The following is a 22203-nucleotide window of genomic DNA, read 5'->3' as shown; positions in this document are numbered from 1 at the left end:
TTCTTTTCACGATGGATCCACCCAGTACCATTCCTACGGCCAAGGAAATCAAAGATATTCCTCCCAGTCCCAGCAGTCCTATCGGCAGCAGCCTTCAAAATCCTATAAAGGAAAATCTTCCTACAGAGGATCCGCTTCTAAAAAGCAATGACTTGCCTTCCCCGCTCAAAGTTGGAGGTCGAATCTCCCTTTTCTACTCCAAATGGTTTTCAATCACCTCGAACTGTTGGGTGCTGGACATTGTATCAAAGGGCCATGCTTTGGAGTTTGTCAAGTTCCCTCCAAACACTCCTCCAACTGGTCCACCTCCGGCTCCCCTCAAGGAGCTCTTTCAACAGATTCAACTCATGATTCAGAAGGGTGCCATCAAAGTGTTTCCCAAGTCTCAGAAGGGGATGGGATTTTATTCCCGTTTTTTTCTCGTTCTCAAAAAGTCCGGCGACTGGCGTCCGATCCTCGATCTGCGAGGCCGGAACAAATATCTGAAGTGCCAATCCTTCCGCATGCTCACGCTCGCGGAGGTTCTCCGCTTTCTCTTGAAGGACGACTTCATGCCAACCATCGACCTCCAAGACGCGTATTTCCATGTGCTAATACTTCCCAGACATCGGAAGTACTAGCTCTTTTGAGTGGGGTGCAGAGACTTTCAGTTCAAGGTTCTGCCTTTCGGCCTTCGCTCCGCCCCTCGCGTCTTCACAAAGGTCATGGCGCCAGTAGTGGCTTACCTACGTTTGAAGGGAGTTCAAATCTTTCCCTACCTGGACGACTGTCTCATTAAGTCGCAATCCCGCCATCAGGCGTCTTTGGACACTCTATTCTGTCAGACTCTATTCCACTCCCTCGGTCTCTCCATCAACACCGAGAAGTCTCAGGTCGATCCAGCTCCTTGCAGGACCTTTCTGGGCGCCACTCTGAATACTTCACTGGCGAAAGCATTCGTGTCTCACAAACGTCCGCTGCGGATTCTACGCATGGTGGCTCTCCTCCTTTCAAAAGGGTCCATTTCAGTTTGTGTGTTGAAATCCTTTCTTGGGATGGCGTCCTCCTGCATCTCCCTGATCCCAAATTGCAGGCTCAAGAGTCGTCCCATTCAGGAGGAATTGGATACGCAGTGGCGTCAGGTCACCGGCTCTTTCAACGATCTGATCCGGGTGCTCGGTCGGATTCGTTCCGCTCTTCAATGGTGGGCTCAGCTGTCGAACATCGCTGCCGGTACTTCCTTCCTCACCATTGCTCCGGAACTCGTCCTTACCACGGATGCTTCCCTGGAAGGCTGGGACGCACATCTTCAGGGGCTATCCATAAAGGGCAAATGGACTCGGTCACAACGTTCCTGGCACATCAACAGGCTGGAGCCATCTTCCTGGTGCTCAAATCTTTCCATCTTCTGCTCCAGGGAGAAGCAGTGCTCATTCAGACCACCAATACCACCAGTATGCACTATGTGAACAAGCAGGACGGCACCAAATCACCGCTCCTCTCTCAACTGGCACAGAGTATCTGGGACTGGGCACTTCGTCACCAGATTACCCTGACAGCGGTTCACCTTCCAGGCATCTCCAATATCCTGGTGTATTCCCTCAGCCGGTCCGCATCCTCGACCCACGAGTGGGAGTTGCATCAGCCGACTCTGGACTTCATCATTCAGCTGTGGGGTCGTCCGAACATGGATCTCTTTGTGAACCCTGTGAACCGGAAATGCCCGTCCTTTGCAAGCTGGCTTCCCCATCGAGAGTCGTCCGGGATGGACTGGTGCGATATATCCGCCTACGCTTTTCCGCCGATTCTGCTAGTTCCTCGAGTGTTGCGGAGACAGCTGTGCCACATTCTCCTGATCGCTCCCAGATGGCCTCGACAAGCGTGGTTCTTGGAACTTCTGCTTCTCTCACAGTGCGAACCCATCCTCCTTCATCCTCAAACGGATCTCACAATGGACGAGGGTCAGATCTGTCATCCAGACCCCTCCTCTCAAATTATCGGCCTGGAACCTGAGCACTTTGAATTTGCCCATTTGAATATTTCGCCAGCATGCAGAGACATTCTTGCCAATGCGAGAGCTCCGTCTACAGTAAAGACTTACAAGCTAAAGTGGAAAAGATTCTGTCACTGGTGCGCAGCTGCCAACATCCATCCCATCCATTCCACTCCGGCTCAGCTTCTGCTGTTCTTTCTCCAGCTGGCTCAATCCGGACTTTCCCACTCCACTTTGAAAGTTTTCCTGGCGGCAATCTCTTGTTTCCGGCAGGATGGATCTTCCTCTCTCTGCTCTTCCAGAGTCATTCGCCAATTTTTCAAAGGGCTGTTCCGGAAGTTCCTGCCCATTCGGCGTTCTCCTCCTACCTGGCATCTCAATGTTGTTTTGGCACAATTGATGAAGGCGCCCTTTGAGCCCATCCACAAAGCGGATTTAAAATTTTTGACCTGGAAGGTGGCACTTCCTATTGCTTTGACATCTTCACGTCACATGAGTGATATCCACGCCTTTACCATTAAAACTCCTTTTCTTCAATTCAAATCGGACTGTGTTGTGCTTCGCACCAATCCGGCTTTCATGCCTAAGGTGCCAACTGATTTTCATCTCAATGAACCAGTGTTCTTAAAAACTTTCTTCGCCAATCCTCAATTTCCAGCAGGAGCAACGTTTGCGTTCACTGAATGTTAAAAGATGCCTTAAATTTTACATCGACAGGAAGGCGCCCTTTCGCAGGTCTGATCAACTGTTCGTTGCTTACGGACGCATGCGCAAAGGGCGTTCTGTGACCAAGCTAACTATTGCACGCTGGATTTCTTCAGCAATTTCTTTCTGTCATCCGAAAGCTGGCAAGCCTCTTCATTCTTCAGTGAGAGCTCATTCCACCAGGGCGATGTCATCCTCTACTGCCCTGTTTGCTGGTGTGCCGATTCACCAAATATGCTGAGCAGCTACGTGGTCCAGCAGGCACACTTTCACAAGACATTACTGCCTTGAGACGATCAACGAAGCCGATACAGCAGTCGGCCAAGCGTTGCTTCGCAATCTTTTTAAATAAGGTGAGCCTCTGTTCTTCCCTCCGCCTTTATGGTTTATGTGATTATTGTTATTACCTGCCTGGCAACATGATGCTATTTTGTGCATTTTTCATGCCTATGCACTGCTGCTTTGGTTCTTGCAGCCAGCTATTACTGCTCACTATTCTATTCAAGCATGTGAGTCTATGAAAGACACCCCAATACTGGAGAAGAACAATTGTTACTTACCTGTAAACATGTGTTTCTCCAGTATTGGTGTCTTTCATAGATTCACATGCGACCCACCCTCCTCCGCTCAGAGGCTTGCTTCTCCTCCTAGACTCTTTTGTCACTCCTGTGCTACGAAAATCTGAGGGCCTGAGCCTCTGAGGAGAAGGTTCTAGAGGGGTGCTTGCGCCTGATTGGCTGTAGTTTGGACTAACATAATGACATGGATATGCTATAAAGGTGTCTCTTTTTCTCCTATGTATTCCTATGTGTTAATGCTAACCTGGTACTTATAAGTATTTCTGGTTTTGGAAATTATGTGATATGTTTTTATATACATAATTTATTGGGATTTTATTGCTAGTTTATTTACCATGGGGCTCCCACTTCGACGACGGGGAATAGTCAAGCATGTGAATCTATGAAAGACACCAATACTGGAGAACCACCTGTTTACAGGTAAGTAACAATTGTTCTTCAGGACTAATTAATTACACATTTCCTCTATCTGAATCAGATTTTGTTAGAATTGGCATCTCTATTACAAAAATTAAAGCAGAGCACTTAAAGAGAAGTGTTATCCCCTTCTACATCCAGGATTTTAAACAAATAATGCCTATTCTCCTCTTGAAAAGGAGTAATGAGTCAAGATTAATTTGGCAATACAATGAATACAGCATGATGAAAGTTAGAAAAGTTTTTTGTAAACACTTAGGGGCCCATTAGGATGGTGGGCGGCTCGCCCCCCGCCGGGCTGGCGGTAGTCACCGCCGGCCTGGCGAGGGGACGATCCGCCCGCCATCCACACTTCAAAGACTCCCCGCCATATCAGGGTGACTGGGGGTCCGCAGCGGACGGAAAGACCGTTCACCGCTTTTCCGCTGGTCGACTTGTTGACCGGCGGAAAACAGGGTTAATATGGTGGCGGTGTCTGCAACACACCGCCATCCATATTATGATCACTGCAGTGATGGCCTTTCCATGGCGGCGTTGCTGCCATGGAAAGGCATGTGGTCTTTGCCTTTGGGGGTCCGTAGCGGTCCCCCAGGTAGTTGGGGAGGGGGGTGGGGTGCACATGGGGGGTACCCTTGGTACCCTCCAGCATTGGCATGGACAAAGTGATACCACGCGGTGCCTGTCACCTTGTGCATGTCAATGCATGCCATGCATTCCCAGCATTGTGGTGGGCAGTCCTGTGAGCACCGCCCGCAACAATGCTGGGAATAGGGGATGCCACCGCCATGGTGGCAGTGGCATCCAAATTGCAGATGCGGGACCACCACACCCCTTGCGGACGGCCCCGCATTCTGTTACGGTGGCGGGCGGACTTTGTCCGCCCTCCATCGTAATGGAAAATTATTCAATCTGTTTAGAACTGGGAAACCTATCCTTCAATCCTTTAAGGAGTCAATTATTGTAAGCTTCCTTAAAAAAGAGCGCTGTTAATGTCAACTCTCATAGGCCAATTAGCTTGTTAAATTCTGAATATAAGTTGTTCACTAAAATCTGGGCCTTTCGTATCATACTGGTAGCCAATGGGCTAATACATAGAGAACAATGCAGATGTTTACCAGGTAGACAAATTTCAACTAATTCTAGGTTTCAAACTCAAGCAATTCATTATTTTTCAAGTACTAAAACAAAGGCTGCTATTTTTATGATGGACGAGGGGAAGGCATTTGACCTAGTCAATTGGACACACTATTTGTTTTCTAATGAAATTTGGATTTCCAGAACATTTTTAGCAATGCTATGGAATCTTTATCAAGGGGCAACAGCCTAAGTGGTTATAAATGCAAAGTCAGCAGGACAGATTAAAATAAACCAGGGTACACGTCTGAAATGCCCCGTCCCCTGTATTGTTATGTTATTTATAGAGCCATTAAGATCTGTAGCGATACCACAATTATTCCTCAAATAATTGGGATGCCTAAAATCAAGCCTTTCTCTGATGGCCTTTTATATCTTCAACCTAACATAGTGAGTATTCAGAACATGTTAGATGCAATTGCAGAATTTACTGGAGTTGGATGTTATTAGGTAAACCAAACAAAGACAGAAATACTACTGTTTGCTACCTCTCCAAACAAACTTCCACATGACCTCCAGTCTCAATATGCGCCTCAACAATCGATCAGATGATTTAAATTACAGGTCGACCTTTCAAAAAATTAAGACACTGCTGGATAGATGGAATTGTCTCGCTCTATCCTTTACTGGAAGAGTGACCTTCATAAAGATGTCGATTCTCCCAACAGTGCTTTTCTTTTTACTACACTTCCCATTATAATTAATAAATAATACTTTAGAGAACTCTATCAACTGCTCCAAAAATTAATCTGGAATAATAAACAGCCTAGTAGGACAACAGTAGCAGTCTTGCAGTTAGTTACATCTCCGGGGGGGATTATCTTTACCTCATTGTCAAACATAATACTACGCCACACTTTTAGATAATATAGCCTAAATTATGACTAATACTGAAATATTTGACAATGTTATCTTGATGCAGATAGCTAAAGCATCTGCGATCAAATTATCAGTTTTTTTTTAACTCCATGGCTGCTATGCGTTTTCCCCCTCTGTGCTGAAAATTCTTTTTTTACATTGTTTTTTGACGAGCTGGGCTCGTCATCAGTGTTTGAGGAGGCTACACCATGACGAGCCCAGCTCGTCATGAGTGTGGAAGGGGTTAAAATACCCAAACTAACATGGTACAAGTCATTACATACATAGGATTATCGTATGAGAGAACTTTTTTGGCTCTACTAGAAAGCTGTTGGTCGTTTGGCATTAACATCTTTAAAGTAATTTAGGAATGCTGAAGCAAAAGGCTTTACCAGAATAGGTGACTTTTACAATAGCGAAAGATGCCTTACGTGGGATGAAATAACCCTTCGTTTTGGGGTGGAAGCCAGAAGCCTGCCATGTAGTGGGCAGCAGATTATTAGCTTTTTTTTCTCAAGCTAAACTACTTTAAACTCTGAGATGTATATACTAATGTGCCTTCTATATAAAGGTCTCTTAACAGGATTAGGATACTGGTATTGGGCAATGCAGAACAACAGTAAGAGTGTTTTAGTTGAGGAACAGTTCATAAAAATCAATCATTCTACTGGATGCTTAATTACCAAAGGAGAAGGAGTATATATCTCAGAACTGGAATACAAGTCCCTACGGGCAGCAAATTTTATAAGAATGGTGGTCTTGTCAAGGTGACAGGCCTATTACACTCCCCACAAATTGCACTGGATGCACGCCATAGTGCCAGATCCGTGCTTTCGGAGTAAGCTAGTGGGAGCAGGAGACTGATGCCATACTTTGTTACATGCCCATTACTCCAAAATATCCGGGAAACATTTTCCAGAAGCTTGCAGATATTACACAGATTCATATATCACCGGAGCCCATCCTTGCTTTATTTGGCTCAAAGGGCCAAAAAAGCATCCAGTGTTTGCTGTATATTGGTATTGCTGTTGCACACAGCTTAATACTGAAGAAGTGGAGTACAGAGGTGGCTCCTTCTCTGAGACACTGGCAGGCCAAACTGCAAAGAACAAGGTGTTTGACGAGGCTTATTCTAGGCAGGTGGGACGGCTACCTACATTTCTAGATATAGGGGGTAGAGTACAGATTGACTTAAGCAATCCTGACTACGAGGGGTGCTAACTATATGCTAAACGAAGAACATATGCTGCAGCCTTCTATACAGACCAGAAAGTATACAAGTAAGAGAGAACAAGCGATTTGATGCTGGGTCCCACAGTAGTAAAGTATGTAATCTATAATGTATGGCTATATTTTAGAACACATTTTTTGGGGGTTATTATTTGCAACCACCATCTGCACTTTCTTGTCCTCACTTTAAATTTAAAGTATGTAATCTCGTGATATAACTTATTGAATATTTATTTTTGAGTGAAAATATGGATATTCACTTTTTCCTTGTCAAGTTCCTCATTGTAATTGCTATACACTGCTCAACCAAAAATACTTTAAAAAACAGTATTACAATCTGAAATAAAAAACTTTTAAAGACCATTTCTTTGTTTTATTTTATTATTGGCTCCAAAGACCAATTACAGTTATTACAGTTATTCAATATCTAGGTTGTACCGTCTTCCCTCCACCCTTCCCACCCTCAAAGAGGGATGGTGATAAAATAGGAAGATCAAAATCCTACAGTCCAAACCTCAAAGTTTCCATATTCATTAATTAACGTACTCTACCTTCTTCAAAGTACCATTCAGCATCAACCCATTATGTCTAATAATGTAAAACTCTCTACAATTTAAGGTTCTCAATTTGCTTATAAAGCTTGTGCGCTTCTGGAGCATGACCACATTGGCATTCCTTTCTGTAAATAGTTCACCAATAGATTCCAGGCAGCTCAAAATATCTCTTTATTTCTCAACTCATGTGACGGAATTTCCATAGCCTCCTTGACCATTCAGCCTCCATAGGTGTGTTGTGAGAGTCCAGTGCTGTTCTGTTACCCCTTACACATTTTGTTCACAAGCCTTGTAATTTTACTATTTGATCTCTTGATAGAAGGGAGCTGAGTGCTCCCTTAACATTTCTTTCCAATAAATGTGAAACTTGGGACATGTTCACCAAATGTTTGCATCTTTAGCCTTCATACCACATCACCACCATTTGACATCTGTAGTAGGATACATTTTCATTAACTGGTAAGGGGTTCTATACCAATACACATTAGTTTGTAAACTGTTCCACAATTCTGTAAGCTACACATGGTTTGTAGAATAGCTAGCCAAAGCCTTTGTCATTGTTCCGATGGGATTGTCATTCTTAATTTGTCATCCCATCTAGTCATAAATGGCCAAGAAAGGGGAACCCTGGTTAGAATTAAGTGCTGTGCATATATCGGTCACTAAACCCTGGTCGTAAAGAGCTTTTCAAACTGTGTTATATCTCTCGCCCCTGCCTCTGTGCTTATAGGGCACCTTGCCTAATGTCAGATTTCATATTACAAACCTCTCTTTCCTACAAGTTTCGAATGTCTTAATCTTTGTCTGAGTGAATATATTTCTCAGTGTACAGCAATTTCCTGCTTTCCACCTTGAGAAAAAATATCCTGTTCGTGATGGATCAAAGTCTGGGTTATTATGCACTAGTGTGAATGGAGAAGAGTAGGTGGTAACTGGTATTTTTAGATTATCCAAACCTTATTTCCATCAGAAGGTGTTGCAGAGATTTTGCTCCGAAATAACTGTGCTTGGGACAATACAACATCAGCGTGTAGGGTCTATCGCAGAGACCTAATCCAGCCTTTCTTGGGAATTTTTCTAAATGTACTTTAAATGCTGAGATTAATTCAGATTTCCCTATATTGTCAGTTGTTTGAGAATTAATTTACCAGGGTTTCTCGGTTTTAATAATGATAACCAGGTGATTAGTACCTCCTGGGTCCACCTCCTTCACTCCCATGATCTCTCCTGATTTTCTGAGCCAGTGATTCCACAGATAGAGTAAAAAAGAGAGTAGAGAGGAGGTAACACTGTCTCATTCCTCTGTAATGTGCAAATGCTTCTGACCAATTCCCATTTACATTCACTGTAGCCATGTAAGAAATATAGCTTATCCATATTTATCGTTATGGCGCACGGCCCACATCACATTGCTCAGAAAGGACCAGTCTACCCGGTAAAATGCATCGAGGTCTAGAATGACCATGGCTAGTTTTCTCTGTCCTGCTTTTTCAGTAATGTGAAGCACTTTTACTATGTTATCAAAGGGTTGGTTGTCTGATTGGTGTAAAAGGCAATTAGTTTGGCTGATCGGTTAGGACAACAAAGATGCGATCCGGTTCACTTATATTTGGTGTATATCCTCTAATCTGTATTGTGTACGGAAACTGGTCTATTAGAAGAGCACACTTTCTTAGGCTTCCTTGACTCCAGGATCAGCATACTGGCTGCTTCCCTCGTAGATTGCGTTATCGCCTCTTAGTCTGAGTGTTCTGTGAGTAGGATCTTAATCTGACCTCTTAGTGCTTGATCCGCTTCATTGGCTGCACACATCCCTCGCATCACGCCCTTAAGTCTGAGGTAAACATAATATGGGTTCCTTCATCTCTTTCTCATATATATTGTCTTTTAAAGGAATGGCTTTGAAGTATCACAAACTTGTTTCCTTCATGTCTTCCTGGTCCGCAATCTCCGATCACTGGTGCATGATCCAAGGCTGCAAATACTCTGTGGCTTCTTTTATTGCATTAGTCTCCCAAAATTATGTCTCTTTTTCAGTGCGTTGTATGTTCTTTAGAGAAGTATGTAAATTTACTATCAGATTGGTGAGTGTTATGCAGTGCATTAAATATTTCCTAGTTAATGATTAGGACAGTCCCCCAGTCAGTCTTGTATCTTGTATGTGCCTATCATGGGATACGAATTCAATTGTATTGTATTTAATTCCCCCATCCGTATCACTTCTCTCATCCTTCCCTGTATTGTGTCATAGAGCAAAAAAAAAAGACTTTCTCTTGATTGCTGTTCGATGTACAAGAGACCACTAGAGTTTTATCTTTTTTTCCAAACACTGCATGATCATAACATACCTGCCGTCTATACCATTACTAATCCTGGTTTATACTTTGAGCACTCTGTCCCTGTGAAACACTAATAAAACCCCACAAACCATAGGTTGTGTTGAGACCTGATACTGATTCAAATACAGTTTCTGAGCCATATGTATCTGTAAGATATGTTTTTTGTAGACTGATTATGTCTGGTATTTCAGATAATGACCCTCAAATTTATGTCGCTTTCTCTGGAGAATTTAACCCTTTAACATTTCAAGTTAATATACACACCGTGAAGGTCTATAGGCTTGGTCTTTACTTCTCAACTTTGGGAGCCCGCTTAGATATTGAGTTTGTGGTGTAGATACAAGTACTTTGTGTGGTTTTGGCATCTCATCTTATGCCAGGTATGCTGTCTTAAAGGAGCGACTTCCCATGATTACGGTTATAAGTAATTGTGTTTGTGTGAGACAGTGCCTCTTTTGACAGATTGTTTGATAGACTTTGTCAAAAAGGATCCGAGATCTATACTAGATATCAGTAAAACTGAGTTCAAGTCAAGATATTTCTCGGCCATGGCCTGTATTAGAACTAATGAGGTAAACCATAAACATAGTGTTACCAACTACTGTCAAATCCCCTCTGTGCTGGGTTTACAGACATATCTTATAATGACAGGAAATGCCCAACACAGATTTTATTTAACACAGTTAAGATTTGGCACAATACACTACATAACTGCATGTCGTGACAAAGAAAAGGGTCCGTATAATTTACCAAATTGCCCATGTAACGGAAAAACCCACCAGTCCACGCTACACTTTATACTGTTCTGTACTTTGTACCGCGATATTCGGAAATCAGTTTTAAAACCTCTTTTTTAACAAATAGGTTTATAATTATAAAAATGCTTTTAACTTTTTATGTAGCCTGGACAATATGAAGAGTATCTGTACTGTTGTTCGGTCTATATTAAGGGCAGTCAGGCGAAGGAAGGAATTAGCACACCTAGATGTGCTATTGTATGAGAAAAGTGATCATATTGATTATTAAAATATCTGCAGGCACCAAGGGGCCCATTACGATGTCGGGCAGATCGCCACCGCCATGGTGGCGGTGGCGATCCGCCCGACATTCATGACCGCTCGCCACCCATTTTCCCCCCGCCATATTATTATGGCGGGGGGGGACCGCGGCGGACGTAAACACCATCCGCCGCTTTTCTGCCCCGGTCGCCTTGTGGCCGGGGCATAGACACCGCCAGCCATATTATGATGGGCTTGCAGACATGCCTTGCCGCCACGGAAAGGCATGCGGAGACTCCCTGCGGGGGCCCGTTGCTGGGCCCCTGGGACTCCGGGGGGTGGGGGTGCACATGGGGGGTAATTCAAAGTGCGACATCGCGCGGTGCCTGTCATGTTGTGCTTTGAAGCATCCTGTATTTTTACCATTGCGACGGGAGGCGCTATCAGCATCGCCCGCCGCAAAGGTAAAAATACAGGATGCGCCCGCAAGTGTGGCGGGTGCATCCTAATGGCCGAGGCGGGACCGCCGCTCCTACGGCGGGTGGTCCCATTTTGCATGCGGATTGCGGGCGGGCAAAGTCCGCCCGCCATCCTAATGGGCCCCCTAGTATTTAAAATCCTTCTTAGTCATTCCTGTATAGCGGTTTGATATGTACACTAGGTCTGTCTGCTGTATAAAGATAAGTTTGTGTATTGATCTGCCCATAGAATAATATGTATTCATCGCTGTACTTAATAATGGTCTGGTAGAATGTATTTTGTATTATATATACTGATATGATATTTATGTGTGGCATAAGTCCCTGTTTTTGACCCTTAATATATCCTGATTAGTGATCCCCTGGAATTTCCATGACAGATTAATTGTAAATGATTTGAACTTTAAATGTGTATATTGTACCCTTGATCAATTCTATTATTGTTTTTATAAGTATGCTTTTATGGATGTACATTTACACCGAATAAAGCTGTTTTGACTTGACATGGTTAGCCCCCACTTTTTCCTGGAAAATGATGTGGGTTAGATTGTAGTGCACAGGGTCCCTGCCAACCAGTTCCCCTGTGTCAGTGCTTCTTCCTTAAAACTTCCCCAGTTAGCCCTTCAGTCCCCCTGTAAATCCATAGTAAATGGTACCTGGGTACCTAGAGCAGTGGGACTGATGAGGGTCCCCTCACCTACGCCTTGCAGACTGCCACTGCAGCATGCATGGCCTGGTGCAGACACTGCCGGTGTGCCAACGCCAACTAGCACTGTCTAAGGTATAGTTAAGTCACCCCTCTAGCAGGCCTTACAGCCCTAAGGCAGGGTGCACAATTCCACAGGTGTGGGCATATCTGCATTGGCGGATATGCCTCTACAATATTTAAATCTATTCTTATTTATTGTAAGTGCCAGGAAAGCCATAGAGAGTATATGGGCTGGAAACTCGACAACTCAAACCCCCAGCACCATGATGGCTTCTCTGAAACCAGGAGTGTTTGGTACCAAACTACTCCTCTCAATAAACCCACAGTGATGCCAGTGTGGGATTTATTGTAACATGTACTCAGAGGACACCACAGAGTTGCCCCTCAAAAAACCTACTATCCCTGTTTAAAAAAAATTATACTTTAAGAGCTTCATATAGCATGAACTGACCCGGAGATATCGGGTATCAGAGCACTTTACATGTGCACCAGTTTCATTACAGATGGACACACTCATTTTTGTTGGGCACAGGGAGTTTAAGTGATTTGTCCAGAATAACAGGTTGGTGAGCGTTGTTGCAGAGACTCGAACCCGGTTCCCCAGTTTTGAGGTCGACCACTCTAGCTGTGGGACTACATCATCTCCCTGTTGTGGTCTCATACTGACTTTAGGCTGTCTGCCACCACCAGACCTGTTTCTGGACCCCTGGGTCACGAGCCCCCACTCTCTGGGACCAGAAACAAAGCACATCCTGGGCAGAGGTGTCTCACTTCCTTCCCTAGGATGGGCACAGTGCTCGTTAGGGAAGCTACAAAGGCCTACTGCCTACATAATGCAACCCCCAGCCTCTTCTGCTGCTAGCAGCAGATGGCAGCCCCCAGTTTACAACCCACTTTGGGTGGGAGAAACTAGGAAGAATAGGAGATGTGCCCACCTCTGCCACCCCCTCCCCCCCACCTGAAGTGAAGGAGACGAGGTGAAGTACACCTTTCACAGACCCTGCGAAAACGATGCCTGCTCTGCAGCCAGCAACCTTCACAACTCGTGGGAGGACTGCCTGCTTTAAATAAAGTTCAGAACTCAAGAGGGGAGTGGCTCTGTCCACAAAAAGCCAGCAACTCTGGTGACCTTCGGATCCGCAATCCCTGTCCACTCTGCACCTGACACCTCTTCTTTGTCCAGGGGGCCCACTGATTCAGAAAACGTTACCCAACGTTCCTGATTGCAAATCCGGTGTTGCCTGACCCCTCATGGACTCCACAATGCCGCCTGCAGTGTCAATCCCCCCGACCAGCTCTGGTATGAAACCCAACATCAAAGGAAACACCTGTACACCTGAAGCCCCTGGGCCTTGAGGAGCTCGACCTACAGTTAACCAAATATCTTTTAATGTATTAATTAGATGTGTTGTGAATTTTCTCAAATAATATGATAAAAGAATTAGTGAAAAACAGTCCCTTGAATCAGAATCAAGCAGGTACAGATTACACTAGTTTTGACATTGCTCAACAATCTGAATTCAGTGCTCCTTCCACTTTTGAATGATGTTCTGCTGGGATCACATAGGATTGTTCCGGTTATTTTGTCTTTCAGGCGATGCAGTTTCTGCCTCCGAGATTTTGCAAGATAATACAGATGAAAACAAAACACGTTCCCAGCAGGGGATTGAGGATGAAAAAAAAAATGCAGGTGAGGGTATCAGTCCTTGGTTCAGGGGTAGAGTGCAGTAGATAGTGTGAATCCTAAGTAAGTCTTGTGTACATATTCTTGTCCGAGGAAAAAAGAGGGAGAGATTGAGGAAGGAGAAAATTGTGGAGACAGCCCCTGCGGTGTTTCTGAGATATGTCACATTCCTTATACTGTAATGTACTCAAAAGACCTAACCGCTTCATCAAGGTGCCGTATGGGCATAATTCCTGTACTGATTACACCAAAGTGCTTCCTGCTTCTGATTTCATAGTTGCCCAGCCCATGGAACCTACGTTTTGCAGCGTGAATCTTTCTGGATTCACTATGCTGTGCATTATTCTGCGGTCTTGTGGTTGGGTCCGGAATCGTAGTCTTTTCTTTGTTTTTTTCTTTGTTTTTTTATCGTAGCCCAGGTGGGCGTCGACGTCCCACCTTTTGGTGTATTTCCGGTGACATCGGGGCGCTCCCTGCGGAAGCACCCACTCTTGGGCGCCATTTTCAGATTCTTTTTTCCGCGGTTGGGTCTGGATCGTTCCCGAGAGGGCTCCAGACATTTTGGAGAAAAAAGAAGAAAACACGCAGTTTTTGGACGAAAAACATTGGAGAAGAGTTCAGGAGACTACATCATCGAGAAGATCGACGAAAGAGGGAAGGAAGTTCAAGAACTTCGATTTTCCATCGAGGAATGCGAGCGCAGGGGGCCCCTCTGAACGCATGAGATGTACAAGACTCCTTTCAAGTTCTGCGCCACCACAAGTACGCACAGAAGGACCAGCACCCGGTTTGCAACCTCTACCTACCAGTAGACCACGAGAGCAGCGACTGCTCCGCCTTTACGCCAAAAACTCTTCGAGTTCGAGCGAGACAGAGAGTAGCCAACGCCACTATGCAGGGCAAGGGCCAGCCTCCATCCCTTCGAGACCTGGGCCTATCTTCAGATGAAGAAGACAACAAAGCCGCCGAAGACGACGGCTACACGGTCGTAGAGACCGATATTACGAAGACTCCAAAGAAGGTAGGAGACTCTACGGCCCCTAAAGCCCCGAGAGACCAAGAGTCTCGAAGACCATGGGAAAATCCTCGAAAGTGCCGGCGCCGAAAGCTTCGGCGCCCGCACCTAAACCCAGGCCCAGCGGATCCTCTGAGAAGGAGTCCCCGGCGCCGAGAGCTGAAGAACAGCTAAAGCCGTCGAAAAACGTCTCCGAAAAGGAACGTCCGAGGGAGAAGGACCCAAAAAAAGCCCCAGCGCCAACGCCGAAGATAAGCTCGGCGCCGAAACCTTCGAAGAGACCGGCCAACCCATTGGACGAAGATCTGGCTGCCGAAATGGAGAAGAAGAGGCGTCTCGAAGCCGAAATGGAAAACATCCTGCAACGAAAAAAGGATTTCGACGACATAATGAAAGACTACATAATCCCGACGAAGCCCAAGCCACAGGTGCATGAGGTGGTCGAGGAGGAAGAGGATGAAGTCGAGGAACAGTCGGAGAATGTCGAAACATTCGACGAACCGGACGAAGACGAGGCCGCCTTCCAATACTATGAGGAGGGCGACGACAGCAGGACGCTCCTGGGTTCGGCGACCTCAGAAAGTCAGGAGATCGACTGCCAAGAAGTCGTCACAGAGAGTCCTGAAGAAAGCGTTGACACGTATCCTTCGAGGCCTTCGCCGCCAGATGACATTGGGGTGTACAACTCAGTCATCAGGAATGCAGCGGCTGTCTTCAAGGTGAAACTCGACGAAGAGCAGCAGAAGGCTGACTTCCTCCTCGAGACATTGCTCCCCACACAGACCAAGAGCCAGTACCTGCCAATGCTGGAAAGTGTCATGGCACAAGGGAAAGAAGCCTTCAAGGCGCCGGCTACATGCAAGGCAGTCACCCCAAGCACTGAAAAGAAGTATAAACATTCATCCAAGGACCCAGCCTATATCCAGGGCACGGTCTCAGCTGACTCAATCATTGCTGCCACAGCAAGGAAAAGGGCTAATGTACCTACTACCTCAGGGCCACCTCCAGACAAGGAGAGCAAGAGGATGGACTTGGTAGGGAGAAGAATTGAAAGGAATGCCGCAATGCACTGGCGAATGGCCAATTCCAACGCACTACTAAACAGACATCAGTACCAAATCATGGAGGAACTGGGCAAGTTGAAAAAGAATATGCCTCAGGAATTCAGAGACAGAGCTGAAAACCTAGTCGAAGAGGGGAAGAATGTGGCAAACTCTTGCATCAAGACAGCTCTGGACCGAGCTGTACCTCCAGTAGTCTCATGATGATGAGCATCACAGAAAGAAGACAAGCCTGGCTCAGGGTGTCAGGCTTCAAGCCAGAAGTACAACACAGCATCCTGAACACCCTGTTCAACGGACAGACCTTGTTCGGGGCCCCAGTAGACGAAAAGCTCAGCCAACTAAAGAAAGACAATGAGACAGCAAGGTCCATGGGGGCATTGCAGTTCAGAGGGTCGAAAAGGGGCACCACATCACGAAGGCCCAATGGCAGGGGTGGTAACCAGCCAGGAACATCGCACCAGGCGTTCCAACAATCCCACTAGGCGGAGAACCAAACACAGCAAGGCCAACAAAAGCAGTCCTGGCAATACCAGCAGAGGGGCCAGTCCTTTCGCGGGAGAGGCAATGGAGGTGGCCAGAATAGGAGGGGAGGCCAGCAACCCCCTGCCAAGTGACTTGGTCAGGCAACGTGTGCCCACCCAAATAAGAACTCCCAGGGTGAGGCACAAGGACAACACGCAGGGGTCAAGCGCACTAAGTACCTGCGTGCATGTGAGACCAGTGGGAGGAAGACTAAGACATTACTTCCAGTTCGGATACTGCATAGAACTGGAAAAGACACCAACAAGCAGAAAACCAAAGAGAAGGCAACTAGCAAGGAAAGAGCTGCAGCTACTCCAAAAGAAAGCCAGAGAGCTCCTGCAAAAACAAGCCATAGAACCAGTACCTTACAGAGAAAGGAACGGAGGGGTGTATTCTACGTACTTCCTGGTGCCAAAGGTAGACGAAACAATGAGACCCATCCTGGACCTAAGGTTCTTAAACAAATTCATAAGAACGCAAAAATTTAAAATGACATCCCTGCAAGAGGTGCTCCCTCAATTGCAAAAAGGAGACTTCATGGTCACCATAGACCTAAAGGATGCCTACCTGCACATACCAATGAACAGAAGTCACAAACATCTGCTCAGATTCGTCATAGGGGAACACCACTATCAGTTCGCAACCCTAGCGTTCGGTCTAAAGTCGGCGCCAAGGGTCTTCACAAAGTGCCTAGCAACAGTCGCAGCACACCTAAGAAGTTTACCCTTACCTGGACGACTGGCTAATAAAAGCAAGGTCATACCAGATATGTAAGGAGCATGCACAGAGAGTGACAAGAACACTGATGGACCTGGGATTCTCCATACACTGGGGGAAATCCTCAATGGAACCAGAACAAATAAAGATCTTCCTGGGAGCTCAGATCGACACCGTACAGAGCAAGGTGTTCCCAAGCGAGAAGAGGTCAGTTGCACTGGTGAAGGAAACAAAGCTCTTCCTGAGGGGGCAAGCTCGGACAGTGAGAACAGCGATCAAGATCATGGGCATGTTGGCATCATGCATTCACCTAGTGCCAAATGTGCGGCTGCACATGAGACCGTTGCAGGAGTGGTTACAAGAGCAATGGTCACAAGCAACAGGGCGCTGGGAGAGTCTAGTGGTTGTAACGCATGCAGTGCAGAAAAAAATGGCATGGTGGAACATGGAGAAACTGAAAAGGGGAAAGCCTCTAACGACGCCAACGGTGACCAACACCACAGATGCATCCCAGAAGGGATGGGGAGCTCACATGGAGAAACTCAAAGTGAGGGGTCTGTGGACGCCAGCAGATGTGGTAAAACACATCAATTGAAGACAGTTTTCCTTCCTATAAAAGCATTCCAGACAAAACTGTACAACCAGAGGGTGTTGATCCAGACGGACAACACGACAGCGATGTTCTACATCAACCAGCAGGGTGGAACACAACCGGCCACGCTTTCGAAGCTGGCGCAGGAGATATGGACTTGGGCCATCCCTCTCAACATAGACCTGCTAGCCATTCATTCGCCAGGGAAGGACAACGTAGAAGCAGATTGGCTCAGCAGACAGACATCGCCAACCCACGAATGGGAGCTCAATGCACAGGAGACGAAAAGGTTGTTCGACAGGTAGGGGACACCGTCGGTGGACCTATTTGCAACACGCCAAAATGCAAAATGCCGAAGCTTCGCATCCAGGCTGCCCGGGGAGGGGTCCCTGGGGAATGCCCTATGGATAGACTGGTCGAGGACTTTTGCCTACGCTTTTCCCCCGATACCTCTGATGCACAAAGTCCTCAGCAAGTGCAGAGCGAGCAACATGACACTGATACTGGTTGCACCACAGTGGGCCAGGCAGACATGGTATTCGCAGATTATAGAGATGGCACAGAGCGCACTCCACAGATTCGGAAGGAGAAAGGGCCTGCTCTCCATGCAAAACGGGCAGGTGCTACACCCAGAGCCAGAGAGCCTGAGCCTGGTAGCGTGGCTCCTGAGGACATAGAATTTGGGCATCTGAAACTACCAGAGAGCACCCTGAGGGTACTTCGGGAGGCACGGAGGCCCAGCACGCGAAAGTGCTATGTATCAAAATGGAAGAGATTCACTCTATGGTGCAGGACAGAATTTACTTTAAAATTCTGTGCCTGACCTATAGAGCCCTCGAGGATGGACCTAAAGGCGCCATCAGCTCCCTGCTTACTCGCTACCATCCCACAAGGTGTCTCCGATCTTCGGGACTTTTCCAGCTTGTTGTCCCCCGTTTCAAGCTCACCAGATGGGGAGCCAGGGCCTTTTCTGTCGCTGCCCCCCAGCTCTGGAACAGCGTGCCCATGGAGATCAAAACTCTACCTTCCCTGGATCTGTTCAAAAAGGCCTTAAAAACATGGTGCTTTTCAAGAGCTTACATGGGTTGAACTGCAGGCTTTTGTTATGAGCTGGTTTTAGAATTAGGAGCCTTGACGCCCATTGGGCTAAGTTTGCGCACGACAAGATTCCTTTATTATTATTATTATTATTAGGAGAGAGAAGCTGCACAATAAGATGCAAAGGGACTCAACGGTGCTTAGATACCTCACGCACCTACTAGACAAGAAACTAAGCTCATCCTCCTTGAGAGTTCACTTAGCAGCAATAGTCTCTTACACAAGAGGGGAGACGTGTAAGAGTTTCTTCACCTCACAAGTGGTTAAAAGATTCCTAGAAGGAGCTAAGAGGATTGCGCCTCCAAAGAGGGTGCCACCACCTGCATGGAACCTTAACTTGGTCCTAACAGAACTGATGAAACATCCTTTTGAACCAATTCACAAAGCATCCCTAGAGAGGCTAACAATGAAAACCGCTTTCCTGGTAGCAATCACCTCGCTGCGTAGGGTAAGCAAACTTCAGGCGTTAACGTTACAAGAACCCTACATCCAAATTCACAATGATAGGGTGGTAATGAGAACGGACCCACACTTCATGCCGAAGGTGGTGTCAGGGTGCCACATGAATCAAACTATACAAATACCAAGTTTCTTCCAGAAACCAACAACAAGCGCTGAACGGGCTCTTCACACCCTAGACGCCAGAAGGGCTGTCATGCACTACATTGAAAGGACAAAGGAACACAGGAAAACAAAGCAATTTTTTCTTTCCTTCGCCAAGAGCTTCATGGGAAAGCCAGTAACTAAAGGAACAATTGCGAGATGGATCGCACAGACAATACAATTCTGCCACAAACAGGCAGGGGAAGAACTGGCAGGAGGGACACGGGGCCACTACCAGGAAAAAGGGAGCTACAATAGCTTTCCTGCGAACACACCCATTCAGGACATATGCCTGGCGGCAACATGGGCTTCAGTGCACACGTTCACAAAGCACTACTGCGTGAATATACAGATGAACAAGGAAGCACAAGTCGGACAAAAGGTGCTTCAACACATATTCAATAACCAACGCTCATCTTCCACCCAGCTGCCACAAAAATTAGAAACCGCTACAAAGTCTATGCACAGCATAGTGCATCCAGAAAGATTCACGCTGCAAAACAAATAGTTTCTTACCTGTCGTAGCAGTTTTGCAGCTTGAAGATCTTTCTGGATTCACTAGCGAACCTACCCACCTCCGCCAGAAAGATGAGGCTGGTGAGCAAGGGGGTTGAAAACATGGACAATTACTTAAACAAACAAACCTTGAAGGTTAAAGCGGTGAATGACTTACTAGAACATTGCCATTACTTCGGTAACAGAACAAGCACGAGAAAAAAGAATCCGAAGATGGCGCCCAAGAGTGGGTGCTTCTGCAGGTAGCGCGCCGACGTCACCGGAAATACACCAAAAGGTGGGGATGTTGACGCCCACCTGGGCTACGGAAAAAAAAAAGACTACTATTCTGGACCCAACCACAAGACCGCGGAATAATGCACAGCATAGTGAATCCAGAAAGATCTTCAAGCTGCAAAACTACACCGACAGGTAAGAAACTATTCGTTTACTGGATTTGAGCAACAGTAAAGTATAAACGGGTCCCAATTCTACTTAGGGCAATGGTGAGGGCCTGAGCACAGCAAAGTCACATGTGGCCTGCACTAAAGGGAAGTACATCTCCTCCTGGCTGTATTACAGGCGGCTGTTAAGTGGGTGGGAAGAATAATTCAAATCATTGTCTGAGCCTGTCTTGGGACACCCTCATCACCATGACGGACACAGCCCTAAATTTAAGGACTCAGATTTGGGCACAGGCATCTTCCATCAGTCCTGGTATCTGCTGGAAACTCTTGCAGAGTCACAGTGATCTATGTACAGGAGGTTGTCCATCAGACATAGTCCTGGAAGAGTTTTCCTCCATTATGGGGGACTTAGCTAAGTGCCAAACGTTAATTGATTGAGTGGCTTGCGGTCATGTTCTCATAAGGTCTTTGTTCTGAAGAGGCAGCAGCATGCTGAATCAAGAGGTGTGTTCAGCTTCCCATGCTTGTCCCAGGCTAGGGTATCAGTACATATTCTGGATATGCGATTAAAAGATTACTAAAGACACATCACTAACTGTGAAGACAGCTCCCCTATTTGTGGTGTTTGATAGCTTTAACCAGGACTAGAGTATCCTTGGCTTGCACTCAATAAAACATCAAAATGTCATCCCTTTGTTGGGGATCAAGAAATCACCAAACCACCATTCATCTCTGCTACAATAATACTAAGTCCATCCTGACGAGGTGCAGTGATAAAACAAAAAGTTTAAACCTTTACTGGGTTTCATTGCAAATGTTCTTACGGAATGCCTTCTGCCCTGAAGAAGGCACAGAAACCCCCACACCACTCATGGACTTATATACTGGTGATGCATTGTTTGCCGTCATTCACCTGAAGCTGTCCATGAAGAAGGGCGTGACGCCCGAAATGCATAGGCAGCGTTGGTTTCGATGGGGATTGTGTCTGTTTGAGCTGCTCTCGTGTTGTCAGCGATACCTACCTGCGAGTGCTTCTCCTCTAAAGGGTTAGCTCTAAATTTTGCATATAATGTGGTCGGCCCATGCCACGGAGGAGCACCACCGCAAGACCCAGACGGGTCATTCGCAGCTTATTCGGCAAGCGAAAATGGAGCAGGATGCGCTCTGTGAAATTGGGGACAACTCTGTATGACACTGTTTTCCTCTACAAAGTGAACTTTAATGGTGATGTGACGGCGGCGACCCACATGGGTATCATGGAACTACCAGTCCCACAATGCAATTTGACAATTCACTTGATGTTGTATCATGGGCAGTACTTTTAGACATATTGTGCGGCCCCGCCCAGGGTCGCGAGGCGCCCCGCTGCTACAAAACCGCTCCAGCGCTATGTCAATGTTGTAGCGCAGTTTGGAACAACGTGAACGCTTTGGCAGCATGTACGAGCAGAGACCCAAGTGTCTCTTTCTACAGCAACCTACTAAAGGTACTAAAGCAAATGGAAAGGCTGGGGTGTATACCACTATGGAGTAATTCTGCCACACTACAATGACCACAGTGCAGCTGGGAGGCGCGCCCACAGGGCGGGACTATAATTGAACGCTGCAAGTGCGGCGTGAAACGGGATGCAGACTTGTACCCTATGGACTCCAGTGATCAAGGGGTTGGTAGCCAGAAACATGTTTGTAGAGCGTCTTGGCTGTTGCAAGCGATATTGGTTTCCCTGCATAACCTGCCAATAAGGAAGGTCTTGAACACGATTTGTGACTGGCGCCTCAAGCGTTGGGCAGTTCTTTTAGACATATATATATTTTAGAACCTGCTTCCCATCCACCTTCAATAGCTGGACACAGAAAACGGCACACCAGGAAAATCCAGCACAAATCCTTTATTGTGCACTTATAGAACAAGGACGATGCGTTTCGGCGTTAGCCTTTATCAAGTTACCACCATTTTGTTTTCAGACATATTTAAGTCCGTTTTCCATGACAAAATCATAAAGATAGAAAACATACTATCAGTTTCTTTCAGAC

At 46.3% G+C, this 22203-nt stretch overlaps 1 protein-coding gene across 1 annotated transcript in view; it reads left to right on the top strand.

The window, feature by feature from the left end:
• LOC147700308 (uncharacterized) overlaps window positions 1-22203 on the top strand; it is a 249147-nt gene that overhangs the window by 201737 nt on the left and 25207 nt on the right. The window contains exon 11 of the mRNA XM_086935681.1: window positions 13568-13663. Coding sequence (XP_086791807.1) covers window positions 13568-13663 — 96 coding nt within the window. The remainder of the gene's footprint in view (window positions 1-13567; window positions 13664-22203) is intronic.

The sequence above is a fragment of the Lissotriton vulgaris genome, chromosome 8, assembly GCF_964263255.1.
Source record: "Lissotriton vulgaris chromosome 8, aLisVul1.2, whole genome shotgun sequence".
Taxonomy (NCBI): domain Eukaryota; kingdom Metazoa; phylum Chordata; class Amphibia; order Caudata; family Salamandridae; genus Lissotriton; species Lissotriton vulgaris.
This window is presented reverse-complemented; position numbering and strand designations above follow the sequence as displayed.